General features: G+C 40.6%; 1 protein-coding gene across 14 annotated transcripts in view; it reads left to right on the top strand.

Moving 5' to 3' along the window:
- Positions 1 to 16,876, top strand: part of MSI2 (musashi RNA binding protein 2) — a 710,736-nt gene that overhangs the window by 210,468 nt on the left and 483,392 nt on the right. For all 14 annotated transcript variants that reach the window (XM_056556335.1, XM_056556336.1, XM_056556333.1 and 11 more), the window contains exon 6: positions 5,938 to 6,030. In XM_056556335.1, coding sequence (XP_056412310.1) covers positions 5,938 to 6,030 — 93 coding nt within the window. The remainder of the gene's footprint in view (positions 1 to 5,937; positions 6,031 to 16,876) is intronic.

The raw sequence follows: 16,876 nt of genomic DNA, 5'->3' as shown, positions 1-16,876 counted from the left end.
AGCATATTTAGCATCCATTTCTTTCTTGGCCAAAGTTAATTTATGTGGCCCTCTCGCTCTAATACTGGAAAATTCCAGATCTTTGCCCTTCTATACAATCAGTATCTTCCTCAAATGTTTTCTGACGTCTCATCTTGGGCCTCCTGGCGTCATTCCAAGGTTTCTTAGTTGCAAGCAAATAGCAAGCTGGATTATGGGTTAAGGGTAGTTTAACAAATATCTTTCTCCAGCATCAGCAATGGCATATTAGTATTAATATATTGATCAGTCATGAGAAACATAAGGGTCATCCTTATCACTAACATATATAAATGCGCTCCGGGGGTGGGGGGAAAGATTTATAGAATCAATGTGGTGGCCAGATATATTACCCCCCCACACAGTTATTCTATATATTATTTGAAAACCCCACCGGGAGCCCTGAATGGCTCCTCAGTACCGGCCATTCAGGGCTCCTGGCAGGGAATTTAAAAATGTAAATACATCGTACATCGCAGGGGAGTGGAGCATGCCACCCGCTCCCCTGTTTAATGACAGGGTGAGACCCGGTGCCATCAACCCCTCATCTCTTGTACTACAACCCCCATCATGAAACAGTCTTTTCCATGTCGGGGTTGTAGTAAAAACACTAATGTAGCCTCCCCAGCCACTGTGATGGGAGTAGTAGTAGTCCCGGCTGTGGGAGTCTGCAGGCAGAGGTGTTAAAACGGACATAAAATAACGGTACATGACGGATGTTATAACGCGTCTTAACGGATAAATATGCCTGTTATTTTGATGGACATTATTCAGCCGTTAGCACCCGTTATTTCATCCGTTATTATACATCCATTTTTACACAGAAAACGGATGTTTAATATCGGAAGAATGCTCATGGTATGAAAGGAGCCTTAGTATGTTTAAAATTGTAATCTTCTGACCCCTATAACTTTATTTTTCTGCATACAGGGATGTATGAGGGCTCATTTTTTGCGCTGTGGTGTGAAGTTTTTATCGGTACCATTTTTGTTTGATGGGACTTTTTGATCACTTTTTATTAGTTTCTAGTTTTTTTTAAGGGTATACAAAATTACCAAAAATACACAATTTTGGGCTTTGGATTTTTTTTTTTTATGTATACGCCATTGACCGTGTGGTTTAATTTAAGTTATATTTTTATAGTTGGGAAATATAGGCACGCTGCGATACCACATATGTTTGTTTTTTTGTTTACATTTATTTACTTTATTGGGTAAAGGGGGGGGGGGGGGGTGATTCAAACTTTTTTTTTTAGGGAAGTGGTTGAATCACATTATTAACTTTTACGTTCTCCCCCCATATTTTTGCATCCATGTTCTGATTGCATTTACTGTTCAATGTTATGCCATAGCATAGCATTGATTAATGTTATCGGCGGTCTGCTGCTCCAGCCTGCTGAGCAGGCATGGAGCAGCAGATCACTGATCAGATGGCAAGGAGGCAGGTAGGACCCTCCCCCCGTCCTCTCAGCTGTTCAGTTTCACAGCGATGGTCCCGAACAGTGCCACTGAGCTGCCAGGAATGGTTTACTTTCACTTTAGACGTGGCAATCAACTTTGATTGCTGGCATCATCGCTGTTGATGTCCGGGATTAGACACTGGTCCCGGCCGTTGATGGTCGCCAGGAACACCCTGCTATGACGTGGGGTCAGCCTGTAACCCCGTGTCATAGAAGGGGAGAGGGACCAGGGCGTATGCCCTTGGTCCCTAAGAGGTTAAAGAAATTTTCGTTTTTCTGAAAGTTAAACAATTCTCAATTTCAGTCTCAATTTTGTTTGCTACATAAAATACCTAAAAAAAAAAATACCTAAAAAAAAAAAAAAGTTAATTTAACATAAGGGAAATGCATGCCAGGTATTTCTTTAAATACCGATAGGTTTTAATTGTTAAAGGAAACCTGTCGCATAGAACAATCTGATCTTCCAGAAGTGTGCCATAGAGCCAAATTTGCAGAGAAGATTGATAAATAATTTTTGGGAAAAAATACAGTATAGCTATTAATTAACTAATTGAAATTTGTACTCTAAGCCTAGGAGTCGAGTGGGTGGTCTTATGAGTGATTGACAGCTATCTATGTTTGTAAACTTATTTAGGAAAGACTGTCAATACCTTATAAGATTGCCTTCTGGATTAAGCCCAAAATTAATAGAATCTTTTCACCTAAGACTATGGCCTTGATTTACTATTGTAAAGCTGACCTGTTTTGTTGGGTTGTGCGCCAGAATCTGGCACATTGCGCCAGACATTGTGTCTGCGCCAAAATTTGCTCCAAAAAAATAAAAACCCAACCAACTCTCCATTTTAGAGAGAACCTTAAAAAGGATCTGGCTGCTGGGGAAAGGGGCGTGGTCTCAATAAAGAGAGCAAATCCCCAACATTTTTGAAAAATCCCAACATACAAGGAACTGGCCTCACTGTTCTCCGCTGCTCTTGCTGCTTGCTGGTGTTGGGACTTCTCAGAGCCTTCAGCCTATCACCGGCCGCAGTGATGTCCCTCCTCGGCCGATAATAGGCTGAGCGCATTGTCATGTAAGGAGCCGGCCGGGGGGCAATGTATGTTGTTCAATGCACATACCGTAAATAAATAAGCCCTGCCCTGAAAATAAGCCCTAGTGTGTTTTTTGTAACTAAAATTAATATAAGACCCGGTCTTAGTTTTGGAGAAACACGGTATTTACCAAGGTTTCCACAGAAAATGTGGTGTTAGTGAGCTGACTGAAAACCCGACTGATCAGAGCAGGTGTACAAAAAAAATAAATAAAAAATGTGATTAAAAAGAAGCAAAACATAGGTAAAACTGCAAAATATAGCGAAATCTTAGTAAATACTGTGGAAAACTGTCTGTTGGGGAAAACCCCCCACAAAGGACTAGACATTTTCGGGGCATTCTCCTCTCACTTATTCCACCAGGCAACATACTTAAATTATCCCTTTGCTTCTTCAGTGCCTTTGCTGGCACTCTGACTCCTCAGATTCTATACACTACTGGAATCGGTACTCTGAAGAAACTAACATGGCTTTTGCATCAGACTGTCACCAGGGGCAGGGTAGTGCCATAAAAGTCTTTGTGGCTGCTCAGTGCTCCACAACAGTTTAAGGATCAGTTAAAACTCACTGTACTGCCTAGCCAATGAGCTCAGAAGCTTTGATGAGAAGACACTACCATGAGATTGGGCTTAACATGATCTTAGATTGTACTGGGGAATCATTAATAATGTATTTCAATTAAAGAAATGTACAAAGGTATTGTTTTGTGATATCCTAACTATATTAAAATAATATCTAAAAGTTTGAAGAAAGGCCTGTGAGTAATTTAATTCTTCAACCTGTAAATTTGTGGCAGAGATTGCAAATGTTATAGACCCAATTTCTAACCTAACAATCAAAACTAGGAACCTTTCTAGAAGATATTTGAACCTAACGATGCCTGCAGAGACTTGACCAATGCATATGCATCAGGGACATTTACATATAGTAGTTCAGTTTAAAATAAGAATAGTCTTGATTTGCATGTGAAAATGAATGTTTTTGCATATGCATTGAATGTCCTGCAATTCTGACCTACTATTGACACCCAGAGATGGGAAGAAGGCTCTTTGTCCCTCCTCTTCCAGATGCTCAATCTTTGGGCTGTAAAAGACAGCTGATATTTTAGTCTCGTGTCGAATGTCACCCTAAAAAAAGAAAACCGGGAAGCAACCAGAGCTCTGGGCGGGAAAAAAAAACCTTTATTTATCAAGTCTTCCCCTGCTAACACTATTTTCTCCAATTTATCATTCTGCTCCCCGATATTTGTGAACATTTTATATGGTGCAGCTGGGTCTGTTTCTTTTTAGAATCCACCGAGCCATTAATCATAAAATAAAGATTAAATATCACTCAACGGAGAAAAACTATGTATTCTGACTATACATAATAATGGTTAGATTTATATAAGTATCTGTATTCTTCATAAATGGGGACGCCCTGGTTATGCTTCAGCAATAAAGAAATAATTTCTTATATGATGCATGTAAATACAGATGTGTCCACCCTTACTAGGGATCAACCGATTATCGGTTCGGCCGATATTCACGATTTTGGACGTGATCGTATTGGCAATTGCCTTGCTGATAATCTGATAATGCCCCGTACCCCACAACGCCCCCACCCCGCACCGCCACAGTGGGGGGGGGGGCAGTTGTGGTGGTGGTGATAGGACTCCGGGGACCCCAGGACGGGCAGGGGGAGAGAAGCGGGTGGCGGTGGCAGTCTCTGGCACCGCAAAAGCCGCTGCATTTCATTGATTTAAAGCCGTGGGGGGGATAAATAGCCGATAACTTATACCGATATTCCGGTATATGTTATCGGCTATCGGCCCTAACCTCCACAGAGCATCGGTATCGACCCTAAAAAATCGATATCGGTCGATCCCTAACCCTTACCTTTTCAGTTAGTTTAGTTCAAGGAGTTATCCAGTGTTTTCTTAAATAAAAAAAAATTTTTGCTACTGGCACAGGGAAATAATAGAAAAAAAAATACATACTTACCCAGCCCTGGTCCCCTGCAGCTCTCATTTTTCTCCATCTGATCCCCTGATCCTGTTTCTGCTTCTTGCTTCAGAGACAAGTGCTTCTTGCATGACCTGCCCGCTCAGCCAATACAAGATACCACAGGGGCCAGTGATTGACTCAGCGGGCAGGCCCTGCTAGGTAGGTAAAGGGTTTTTCTAGTTTCCCCTTACCCAAGCACCATATTTTTATTAATATAGTTATATATTATTAATATTATTATTATTAATTAATTAAAAAATAAAATTGTGTTGAATTGCCAATTGTTAAATTGACAGAACGGCACAAACTCATGATGATGTAAAAAATAAAAACTGGTAATCTCACTCCATATACCTCAGAACACAATGTATCCTTTCTTAACTTATCTCTGAACCAATGTGTACAAACATTAAAGGGTAATGCATCGAAAAGTAACTTATCCCCTATCCTGTGGATTAGAGTATAAGTGATAGATTGAGGTGGGTCTGATCACTGAGACCTCCTTCGATCTTATGTACAGGCCCCAGGTCACTGCGAGGAGTGTGTTCTGGAGTCTGCACGCACTCTATTCATTTTTATGGGAGTGGCAGAGTACAGTACTCGTGTCTCCCATAAAGAATGAATAGAGCATGTTCCGACCCCAGCACATGCTCCTCTCAAAGAGCCAAGTCCCGTACAGGAGATCGCGGTGGTCCCAGTGGTCAGACTCACCATGATCTGACACTTATAAGGGATAAGTTACTTTTTACTGCAGTCCCCCTTTGAAGTGTACTTGTAAACTTGAACTTTCACCTGTTTCCCATATCTGGTATGGAGGGGCGCTGTGTCAGGTTGCCTATCAATTAGAAATGGGCTCATGGTCCGGAACTCATAAGGCATTGTAAGGTCTGCACCTGTATCACCCAGCATTTAATGAGTCTCATCATAGGAAGTTCAGGATACAGGTACACATCAACTGGATTCTGTCACCAAGTGCTATAATGAATATTGAGGAGTCCACCTAACCATATTATTATAATTTTGCCAATATCATGTACTTTTCAGTCATTATTTACTGGAACTATTTTTCAGAATATGTTAAGGATTTGCCTAAATAGCAGATGTAAGATGTGAAGGCTCATAAAACCACTTTTCTAACTGATCTCTGTTGGAGTTTCCCTTTGCAGACAGGCAGTGGCTGCTGTTTTTTTCCATTACTTTATTATAGCTTTCATATCTCCAAATAGTAACCAGTGCAGATTTAATAGGATAGAGCTGTAAATTCTTTTCCTAAGTACATAATATTAATTAATGGGATTAGCAGTGCTATCTGAGAGATATTTCTGTCCCACTTTGTTATACAAAATAATCTGATTAAGCCATGCATTTCTTTTTTCCTTCTGTATAGATGGTCACAAGAACAAAGAAAATATTCGTAGGAGGATTATCGGCAAATACAGTAGTAGAAGATGTAAAGCAATACTTTGAGCAGTATGGCAAGGTAAGGAACTGTTGGTTATCTCCATGCTTTGAGTGTTCTCCTCGAGGAGAGTGGTAGACATGTGTTTTCTTTTACATGTTTGCTCCTTTTTCATTAAAAGATATAATTTGTAATTATTCTGAAAATGTATTTTTGGTTCTGGTCCAAATTGTTGCACAGTGTTTTACAAAACCCTGTGTTTCAACTTAATCCCAAAGCTGCTAATATTAGCAGTTTCTGCATTCAAATTGTTATAGTTTTGTATTTGTATTGTAAAATTCTGGCTGAGCTCGGCATCTTGAATAAAGTATATAGAGCTTTTGGGTAATGAATAGAATGAAGCATTGAATTTTGAATATGAAACAAAGTACTCCCTGCAACGCAAAAAAACGGTGTAGAACTTGTTGTCATAGACTATTCAAGATATACAGAGGCAGTTGTATTGAGGATGGTCATGTAACAACCTTTGCCTAGTGACAAGATCTTGTCCACATTTGTCATAAGCCCTTTCAACCATATCATGTTGAATATAGCCAGAGTATGTATAGAGTTGAGCGTCCTGGTAATAGAAGGATTTAATTCTTACATTTTTTTTTTTTTCGTGTCTGGAGACTTATTGATATCTAGATTTTTATAGAGTTGTCTGCTTTGATAGTAGAGTCTAATTGTTAGAAAGGACTGTAGAAGAGTCCCTATGAATCAGCTCTAGGGAAACCTAGCTATAACTTTTCAATTTCCCTACAGCGCCATTATAGTAATATGAAGTATTGTACATTGTTCATTAAAGGGGTATTCCGGTTTTATACATCTCAGTGCAGTCCCCGGCATTCTGTGGCAAGTGCTGCCTCCTAGACCGAGATTTGATGTCATGCCCACTCCCCCTCGTGACATCACACCACACCCCCTCTATTCATGTTTGTGAGGGGGCGCTGCGTGACATCACGAGGGGGAGTGGCCATGACATCACGTCTCAAGCACAGAATGACTGGTACTGCACAGAGATCGGGGAGGTCCCAGCAGCGGGACCCCTGCGATCATACATCTTATCCCCTATCCTTTGAATAGAGGATAAGATGTATGAAGCTGAAATACCCCTTTAAAATGATTGGTCAGTGTAATGCTGGCCTGGACAGATCTTCTAGAGCAGTGGTCTCCAAAGTGTGCCCCTCCAGATGTTGCACAACTAAAACTCTCAGCATGCCCAGACAATGGTTGACTGCCTGGACATGCTGAAAAATTTATTTTTGCAGCAGCTGGAGGTCCACACTATGGACACCATTGCTCTTGAGCAAGAAAAGGTCCTTCCAACTTCATTCTACTCTGGCCAAGAGTTGACAGTACTGAGAAGAATACCCCTTATCATTTATTAATTCAAGTTCTGTGAATTCTTAAACGGACAATCCCTTTAGCTAATGCTGTTTATTAATAAAATTGGGTGATCTCTTGGTTGTTCTAGTTTTGAATAATGTATAATATTGAGAGCTTTTCTTGTGGATTCTACCAATTTCACAGTGGGCTAAAGGCTTGGTGATCAGCACATTGACCGTGCGAGTTTCTTAAAGGGGTACTCCACTGGAAAACTTTTTTTTTTTTTAAATCAACTGGTGCCAGAAAGTTAAACAGATATGTAAATTACTTCTATTAAAAAATCTTAATCCTTCCAGTACTTATCAGCTGCTGTTATGATCCACAGGAAGTTATTTTCTTTTTGAATTTCCTTTCTGTCTGACCACAGTGATCTCTGCTATCCAGAGCAGAAGAGGTTTGCTATGGGTATTTGCTCCTACTCTAGATAGTTCCTAAAATGGGCAGAGGTGTCAGCAGAGAGCACTGTGGTCAGACAGTAAGGAAATTCAAAAAGAAAAGTACTTCCCGTGGATCATGCAGCAGCTCATAAGTACTGGAAGGATTAAGATTTTTAAATAGAAGTAATTTACAAATCTGTTTAACTTTCTGGCACCAGTTGATTTAAAAAAATTTTTTCCAGTGGAGTACCCCTTTAAATGAATGTCTATGCTCTCCTATTAACACTCTACATGGAAGCCGTGGCTTTGTAACAGTTGGGGAAAAAAAAAAAAAAAAGCACCTATGGTGTAACAATTTTTTTAAGAGGAACAGTGCCCATAGCAACCAATCAGATTCCAGATTTCACATTTTCAAAAGACCTTTGAAAAACTCTGAAATTGCTATGAGCAGTTGCTCAACTGTTCCTCTGCACACATTTTGTCAGACTTCCCACATTAGTAGTCTTTTGTAGCCACTACAGTGCATATAGTTTAACCTATTTTGTTTTTAAATTAGTTTTTTTTTTACTTTAAGAGCAAATTCACATGCAGCTGATATTTTGCAGAAATTTCTGTAATTACAAAATTAGCTCCTTTACTCCAAGGTTGAATAGGCATGTGGATTTCTACAAGCCCCATTCAGATGAAAAGGACAGTCACAAACATTTCTGCAGCAAATCTGCCATAAACCCTAAAAGTATGTTCCCATTGTATTGTAATGATATTGGTAATCAGTTTCTGTACAAACACATTTAAAGGGGTTATCCACCATAAGGTGATTTTAGTACTTACCTGCTGGAACTGGTTATTTCCTGTTGGATTTTGTTCTCTAAACTACACATCCCACAGTTCCATGCTTGAAAGTTTGAGGTCACTTTCCTTCCTCCCACACATCAGCCACCCCACCCATTGAAACACAGTGTTTTCTAACCAGAGGGCCTACAGCTGATGCAAAATTGAAGCATGACAGACTCCCTCTGATCACCTGACTAGTGATGCCAGGTCTCGATGCATTGCAACCTGGGAAATCCCGGGACTAGAGTAATTTTGTATACTGTTAAAAATAAATGTTAGGGCGATAATCACTGAAGGATTGTGAGAAAACCGTCACACACAGGTACAGACACTATTTTATGAACTACACTAACTTTACAGCCCCTGTAGCATAGCCAAATAAAAAAAATTCTTGGAATACACCATTAAATTTCATGCTAATATGGAAGTGATACATTGTTCCAATATTAGGCACTTCCACAATTTCATCTTCTTACCACAATTTCTATGCAGTCTACTTGGAAGGCTGGGGACTCTGGATCACTATAATACCTGAGCATTCTCAAGTGGTCCAGACTCTAACCCAATAATGAGCCTTTAAATTGTACCTGTCACCATGAAATGTAATATAATCTATATTAGCCTATTTAAATTACTTCTCTGACATAATAAAATTGTGTAACTTTGTGTTAAATTAACCCCTTAAAGTTTGACCACCAGGAGTGCTCTTCTGGTCTCGGTTGCAGCCCTGCTAGCAGATTGTTTCCTGCAGCAGCCTGGAAGCCAAAAGTCAAGAAAATATGGTGGGACCTCAGCTCAGCACAATTTATAGAGGGGAATATTTAAGCTCCCTTTCCCTTTGAGCTGAGCTTGACTGTAGGGCAGGTTTTCCCAACCAGGGTACCCCCAGCTGTTGAAAAACTGCAACTTCCAGCAAACCTGGACAGCAAAGGGCCGAAAGTTGTAGTTTTGCAACAACTGGAGGCACCCTGGTTGGGAAACATTGCTGTAAAGTCATAATACCTTCAGTGGATAGTGCTACATATTGTGCTAAACGCTGCTGAATATTTCTGCTCCCTTTTGCAGCTGCTGGGCAGAGCTCAGAGATTGTAGAGTTCAGAGCTGAGGGAGGGGGCGGGGGTGCGGTCTCAGCCAGTGACAGCTCATCACACACTGAACTGCTCTAGGCTGTGCGTTCAACAGAGTAAGGCAGAGAAAGGCCGAAGTTCTCCCCTGCGACATCATGCAAGTCACATTTCCCTTTCACTAGTTGTTGACATAGGCTTTGGCCTATGCTGAAATATGCGGTCTATGCACTTTATCTGTGGTGCCACTTGTTTACTTAATTTATGCCATTGCCTAAAAAGGGAGATGTTTTACCACCTTTTTGCTCGAATTTACAGGCTATGGCAGTTACAGGTGCAGTTACCAGCTGCAAATGGGGGAGCCAAGTGAGTAAATGTGATGCCACTATGCCCTGCTTCTTTGTACTTCACTTAGTGGGGGCTGATGTTAAGCTACAATGGCATGCGGTCAAAGATGTGCAATATTCTTTCTCCGACAGGACTCTGCTTCATTGCTTACCACTGTATAGGATTGTCCTGCATTTATCACATGTGGATGGCAAGGGCAGCTAAAGGAAAACTTTTAATAGAAAACATGAGATGCATTGAACGTGTCTAGCGGGAACAGGAAAGAGCTGATATGCAGGTCATACAGAGAAGCACATATGGTTTCACTAAGTGTGCTGTGATGCTGCAGGCAATGTGGGTGCAACTTTAAAGAGGAACAGTCATTATGAAAAAAAATTATATTTTGTAGTACTACTAAGATGACTTTTTTCAATATACATATATATATACATAAAGAAATAAATTTTACTAAAACATGAAAACAGCCGCCACTATGCAGACAGACTACTCAAAATTTTGCAGCTTACTGGATACCAGCCGTAATGTGTGTTGGTATCCAGTATAGGACATCACCATTGCACCACTACAGCCTTCAGCTGTTCCTAAACTACAGTTTTGCAACAGCTGGGGATACAATCTTTGTAAAACTTTGTTTTAGAGCTGTGTATTCTCCAACTGTGTGCCTCCAGCTCTTGTAAAACTACAGACAAAGGATGTGTGGGCATGCTGGGAGTTGTAGTTTTTGCACTAAAGGCAACACTGTTCTAACAAAGTGCTCTACAAACACTGCAGCTCCATCTCTTGCAAAACTACAACTCCCAGCATGCTTGAACAGCCAAAGCTTTCTCTGACTCCTGAATGTCAAAGAAGCTGATCAGACATTCAGGAGTTTGTGAAAGCTGAATGACACACATAGTGACAGCTAGGTGAATTCAAATTGAGAAAACAGACATGGTCGGACATCTACAACATGCACAATGATCTAATGCTTCTCGGCAACATTTATTAAACAAACAGGTCGTTAGTGTACTTTATGATCATGAAGTGCAAGCCCAATAGCCACTTCACGGCCACCTGTAATTAGTGGGTCCCTAACGTTCCTAGCATAAAATGGCGTAGCACTGGCTGGCGACCACCACCACCACAACACCAGTGCCCACAGGGGGAACAACTCACTGGCAGAGCAGCCCCAATACCACTCAAACCAGCCCCCATGCCGCACCTCCCCACAGACACGGTGCCTTGGCAGCACTGGACACCACACAGCACCACCACAGTGTGAACAAGGTGTAAAAACTCACTTACCATGTGCTCCCAGTCCGACTGGGAGGCTGCCAGAAAGGAAGGGTCCCTGTGCAGCTTCCTGCTAATTACAAGTACATGAAGTACACTAACGACCTGTTACTTTAATAAATATTGCTGTGAAGCATTAGATCATTGTTCATGTTGTGGATGTGCGACCATGTCTGTTTTCTCTATTTGAATTGACATTGTGTTTTCTATCCCCCTCTTTTTTGTTGTTGTTTTTATTTGGTCTTCACTCTGCCCCTCCCACTCAGCCCAGCCCTATATAAATTAGCAGGAAGCTGTACAGGGCCCCTTCCTTTCTGGCAGCCTCCCAGTCTGACTGGAAGCACATGTTAAGTGAGCTTTTACACCTTTTTCACACTGGTGTGGTGCTGTGCGCCATCCATTTCTGCCGCGGCACTGTGTCTTTGGAGAGGCACGACCCTGGGGCTGGTTTGGGTGGCATTGGGGCTGCTCTGCCAGTGGGTCCTTCCCCCTGTGGGCACTAGTATTGCGGCGGTGGTGGTTCGCCGCACAATGCTATGCCACTTTACGCTAGGGATGTTAGGGACCCACTACTTACAGATGGCCGTGACGTGGCTAGTGGGCTTGCACTTCATGATCATTAAGTACACTAACGACCTGTTAGTTTAATAAATGTTGCTGAGAAGCATTAGATCATTGTGCATGTTGTGGATGTGTGACCATGTCTGTTTTCTCTATTATAATTCACATAGAGACAGCTAGGTGGATCAGCATTCAGCTTTACTAGGAACTGATAAAAAATGTATGCATAAAAAGACAAAGCACGTGAGACACACATAAATGCTATTTGCTAGGGATATACAGGTCCTAGACACATAAAAATTAAATGTACTTGACTTAGGATAAGGTACTGAGTAACATTTTTTTTTTTGATCTCTGCATTATGACAGGTCATTCATTTAGATTATGCTGCAGAATGTAAGAAAAAAAATTTCATGTCAAAAGTTCTTTAGAACTTTGATATTGTTTACCTTCTGTCAAGCTAGCCACACTAGCCTCCATGCCCAGAGCCCAGAGTGCACCGTAGTGGATGCTTTTTTCTATAAACATATGTACATGAAGAAACAGAAGTCCATTATCCACTTCCATATTGCAGATTTATAGACAGAGGAAATGGAGCATCAATGCAGATGACTGACCACCATATATCTCCATAAGGCAAACTATGTGCAGATATGTGGTATCTGTGAAGGTTCCTGGACCCTGCTGGGCTTAGTTTACATGGTGACTGGGTTAAAACACCAGGATAATAAAAGGTCACTCAGTCAGTGCAAGGAAGTGAGAATGTAATCATAACAAAGAGCCTAGACATCCGAGATGAACATTTGCTCGCTTCGTCTTGTCTCTGCTCGTTGGATTTCACCACTCTTAGCACTTCACGATCACAGCTCTATTTTAGGACTTTTTGCAATATGCTAAATAGCAGCTTACCAAAGCAGCACATTTTTGTTCTCATTATATGTTCCTCTTGTATTGTTGTGTCGGCCTCATCTCTTCTCACTTTATAAATCCAGGCTTGTCATAAATATGCATTTGTATGTAGGAGACATGTTAAGTATGACGCTGACTAACGTGTGCAATTTTACCAAGGATACGTGCACACACCACTGTGTTGCTAGTGCTGCTTCTGTTCTGATTATGGTTATTTCCTATGGAAATTATACTGTTGTGCATCCATATTGCCTAAACTGAATTCCATTTTGCAATTCTGGGACTGAAAATGTGATTTTCACATATCATTACAGAATATATTACAACATAAAACAGCATAAAATGTTTCTTTATAATATTTAATACACTGAAAAAACATATAGGATTATTTATTATACTTATACAGTAAACCGATCCACCAAAACTATAATCATGATCTCCTTCTATCCTCCATATAATAGAAAAATATTGGTGTGAATTTAGTTTTAGTATTCCTAATTTTTAGAAATCCTATTAATCATATACATTTCTGAGAAATCCATGTTGGCAACTACAGTATCTGGATTTTTACCTATTTTTGAGCAATATATACCATTTTAAGTTAATAAATATGCCCATGATCTGATATATATTTAATGCTTTTTCTATATCCTTTGCACATAGGCTACATATATTGGCAGAAACTGACACAAATTTTAATCTTAGGAGTAGGTTTCAGTCCAAGAACTCAAGTCATCTAGAATGTATTGCACTACTGATGTACTGTCATTCCTATCCTACAAGCGGTTGGCAGACATGCTAGCTGTTGTGTCTTTCTCAATTCATTATGGCACTTTGTTTGCTTCAGATACTTTAAACTACTATTTAAACCTAAAACGTTATTTAGGTTCCTAAGACAGTGCCGTAGCATTGTAATGCGCATGGCTTCTTATCTGCTTCCACAGTTCCTGGGCTAGAAATATTTAGAAATAATTTGGCATATTTTAGAGGTTTTTCAATTTTTAACACCTTATTTTCCTTAGCAACAAGTGCAAATGAAGAGACAATTTGATTTTTCATTATATCTGTAAGGACTGTATCCACCTTTTCTAGCCCACTGGAGCACCTGAAAGCTGAACTAATTTATGCAGGCTAAAGTCTGCAACTGCCAAGCCGAGAAGCTCGTGACGAATCAAATCACTGTAACTTCGCTCATCTCTAGTGGCAATAGTGGCAACCATCTTAACCTCACTAAGTCTTAAGGTTTCTATGCTGCACAGCATGACAAATCCTGAGCACCAGGTCACCACAGCGACTTAGAATTCCATGGCGGCACCCAGGTTTTTGCCAGGCCCTGGCCATCCGTCAAAACAAACAAACAAAAAAAAAATGTTTTTACTTACTTCTGTGCACTGATCCTCCGTTCTGCTTCTGGTAAGTGCTTCGAAGTCAAGTGACTGATGCAGCCAATCGACGGCCTCGGTGGTGACTCTCAGGAGTATGGAGCATCACGGCGAAGTTGCTGATTGGCTGCACTGCTGCTGATTGGCTGCTACCATCACATGACATTAAAGCACCAGCCAAAGACATCCACTGCTGTACACTGAGGCACCAACTGAAAACATCTGGTGTTGAGCATGGCAGAATGGGGGATAAGCATGGGAATGAAGGCAGAGTGAAGTAAACAGTTTTTTATTTTTTAACAGATGAGACACTTATGACTGTGACACACAGGAGGGAGATAAGGACACTATAATAACTGACATGTATGGGGAAATAAGAGGACACTACTGCCCCCTCATCTCTCTGTGTCAGTCATGAATTACTGTGATGCGCAGGGGGGGAGATGAGGGGACACTAATAACTGCGACACATGGGTGAGGTGAGGGCATAAGGAGATGAGGAGACAGTAATGACTGTGACACATGGGGTAAGGGGACAGTGATAACTTTGCTAAGCCCAGTATATAGTTAGGCTGGTGTAGGACACAAATCAGCATTACTAAGCAGTTTAGTTTCCTATTTTGATTCTGTGGAGGAGAGAGACTTAACTCGTGGATAATATTGCTCAGTCTCCACCTATAGTTCATTATAAGCATGTTTTAGGCTGGTTTTATATAGTGTAACACAAAAAAACATGAAGTAGCCTCTACTTTTCAGGGTTGCAGTCGCACTTCACATGGTGAACTGTGTAATTAGTTTGGAAGACTTATGCTTAGTCATTGGTTTATCCTAATCGGCTTTGGCTTTTCCCGACAACAAAGTGAGCTTATTTTGCTAAGCTGAAACAACTCTGCTCCCTTTGTTCCTGCCTTTTATTGTCTCATTCCTTTCATTCTGTTTTCCTGCCAAAGTTTTGTTTCATTAGGCCTACAAGTCATTTCCAATCCAGTGGGCTGCTACAATCAGGCCTTTATAACTGTGCGTCCCTGGTTCCCATGTGCCTTCTGGGACCGTGCCAAACCTTGTTGTCTGACATGACATTTTAACTCCTTCAAGTGCAGGAATACGCAGCTTATCATGTGATCCCTTACTGGAAATTATGCCAAGAGGCCAAATACATAGTAAAGTAACTTTATATATGTAAGTTATGAAATGTAAACAATATGGCTAACTTTACTAAATAGTGAAAACGTTGACTAGCCTTTGAGTGCAACATATTTTTCCCTAACGACTTTTAAAAGGGCCCTAAACTTACAATATATATTTTTTCCATTCCTTATGTAGGTATACTTAATCTATATTTCCCAGCATGCAGCAGATTCAGACAGGGACAATCACCATAGTGGGAGGAAGGATGGAGAAATGTCTGCCCCCGTGATTATTGCTTTATCTTAATCAGATTTTATGCCTCTTCCATGAAAGTTAATTAATGGCAGAAAAACTTTTACACATCAAAAATCTCTGACTTTTAAGCTTTAGTTGCTGATACTGGTACTAATGATACCAGCAGAAATCTGGAGACTTGCCCTTCAGAACTTTTAGCAGATTATATATAAATGAACAACAATTTAGCAGGAGGCCAATTTTTGTGGGGACAACTCGGCTTTGAGGACAAGAGCGCCATTGTTGCTTTTCCTCCACTACAAGTTAGGATGACCACTACATTAGTTAGGAAGACCAGGCAATGCCGGGTATCCAAGATCTAGCTAACGTGGTCCCTTCTTATCACCTCTTTAAAGGTGTTTTCTTGCAATACTCTTGTTTGCCCAGGTTCCCACAACCTGCCTGAAACATAAATTTGGCTAGAATAATTGTATGCTGACTGCATTTCCCGATTGCCTAGCATTTGTTAGTAATTTTCCTTTGTAAAAGAGACCAACTCCTAACAGGGCCATTTGTTTAAAAAGATTGGTCTGCCATTTTGGATTTTTTGCCCAGTAGGGCTACTGGCCAGCATTAAATATAATACACTGGCATGGTATATTTACATAGTGTAAACTTAGACTATGCTGTCTAAAATGGGCCAGATTTATCACAGTGATTCATGTTTGATGAATCTGGTCCATCTTTAGACTTTCTAGTCCAAGTAAGCAAACTAATAGTTGGCTCAAACTTAGTTTATGAACTCTATTAATGGATGGTTTGATTGTAGTTTTTGTTGTAGAGATGCCTTGGGGAAGATTTATCATAATGCCTTATTGTTAGATTCTCTTTGTTGTCCATAGCAACCAATCACCGCTCTAATGGTTACTGTGGGCAGCAAACAGAATCTTTCTATAAGTCCTCTTACAAAATTTTTTTTTAACACATTGATGCATAGTATCATCAAGTTACATTCAGATACATGTCTGTAGTGAGAACATCTAAAGCAAGCCTTTAAATATGTGCTTGACCAAAAATGGTTAAACCAGCACAGATTGTGTCTTTAATACTACAAAGGTCTTGTCCCCTTGGGGCCCCTAGACTCATTTTATGATGATGTAGCTGGCTCGCTGGAGTAGTTTAACATGAGAATGGAAGCCTTTTTCTCAGTGAGGGTTCATTTCATCGGCATTTGGAATGGGAGCATGGAATGGAGTCTAAAGGGCCGGTGCCAGTAGGTGCAAGGAGTCATGGTGTTGTGTGACTGAAAGCACAGTTCATCTAGTCTTGGCACAGCACTGCAGCTGAATTGTTTCATTGGCACAAACATTGATATGTAGATTTCTGCTTT

The sequence above is a fragment of the Hyla sarda genome, chromosome 2, assembly GCF_029499605.1.
Source record: "Hyla sarda isolate aHylSar1 chromosome 2, aHylSar1.hap1, whole genome shotgun sequence".
Taxonomy (NCBI): Eukaryota; Metazoa; Chordata; class Amphibia; order Anura; family Hylidae; genus Hyla; species Hyla sarda.
This window is presented reverse-complemented; position numbering and strand designations above follow the sequence as displayed.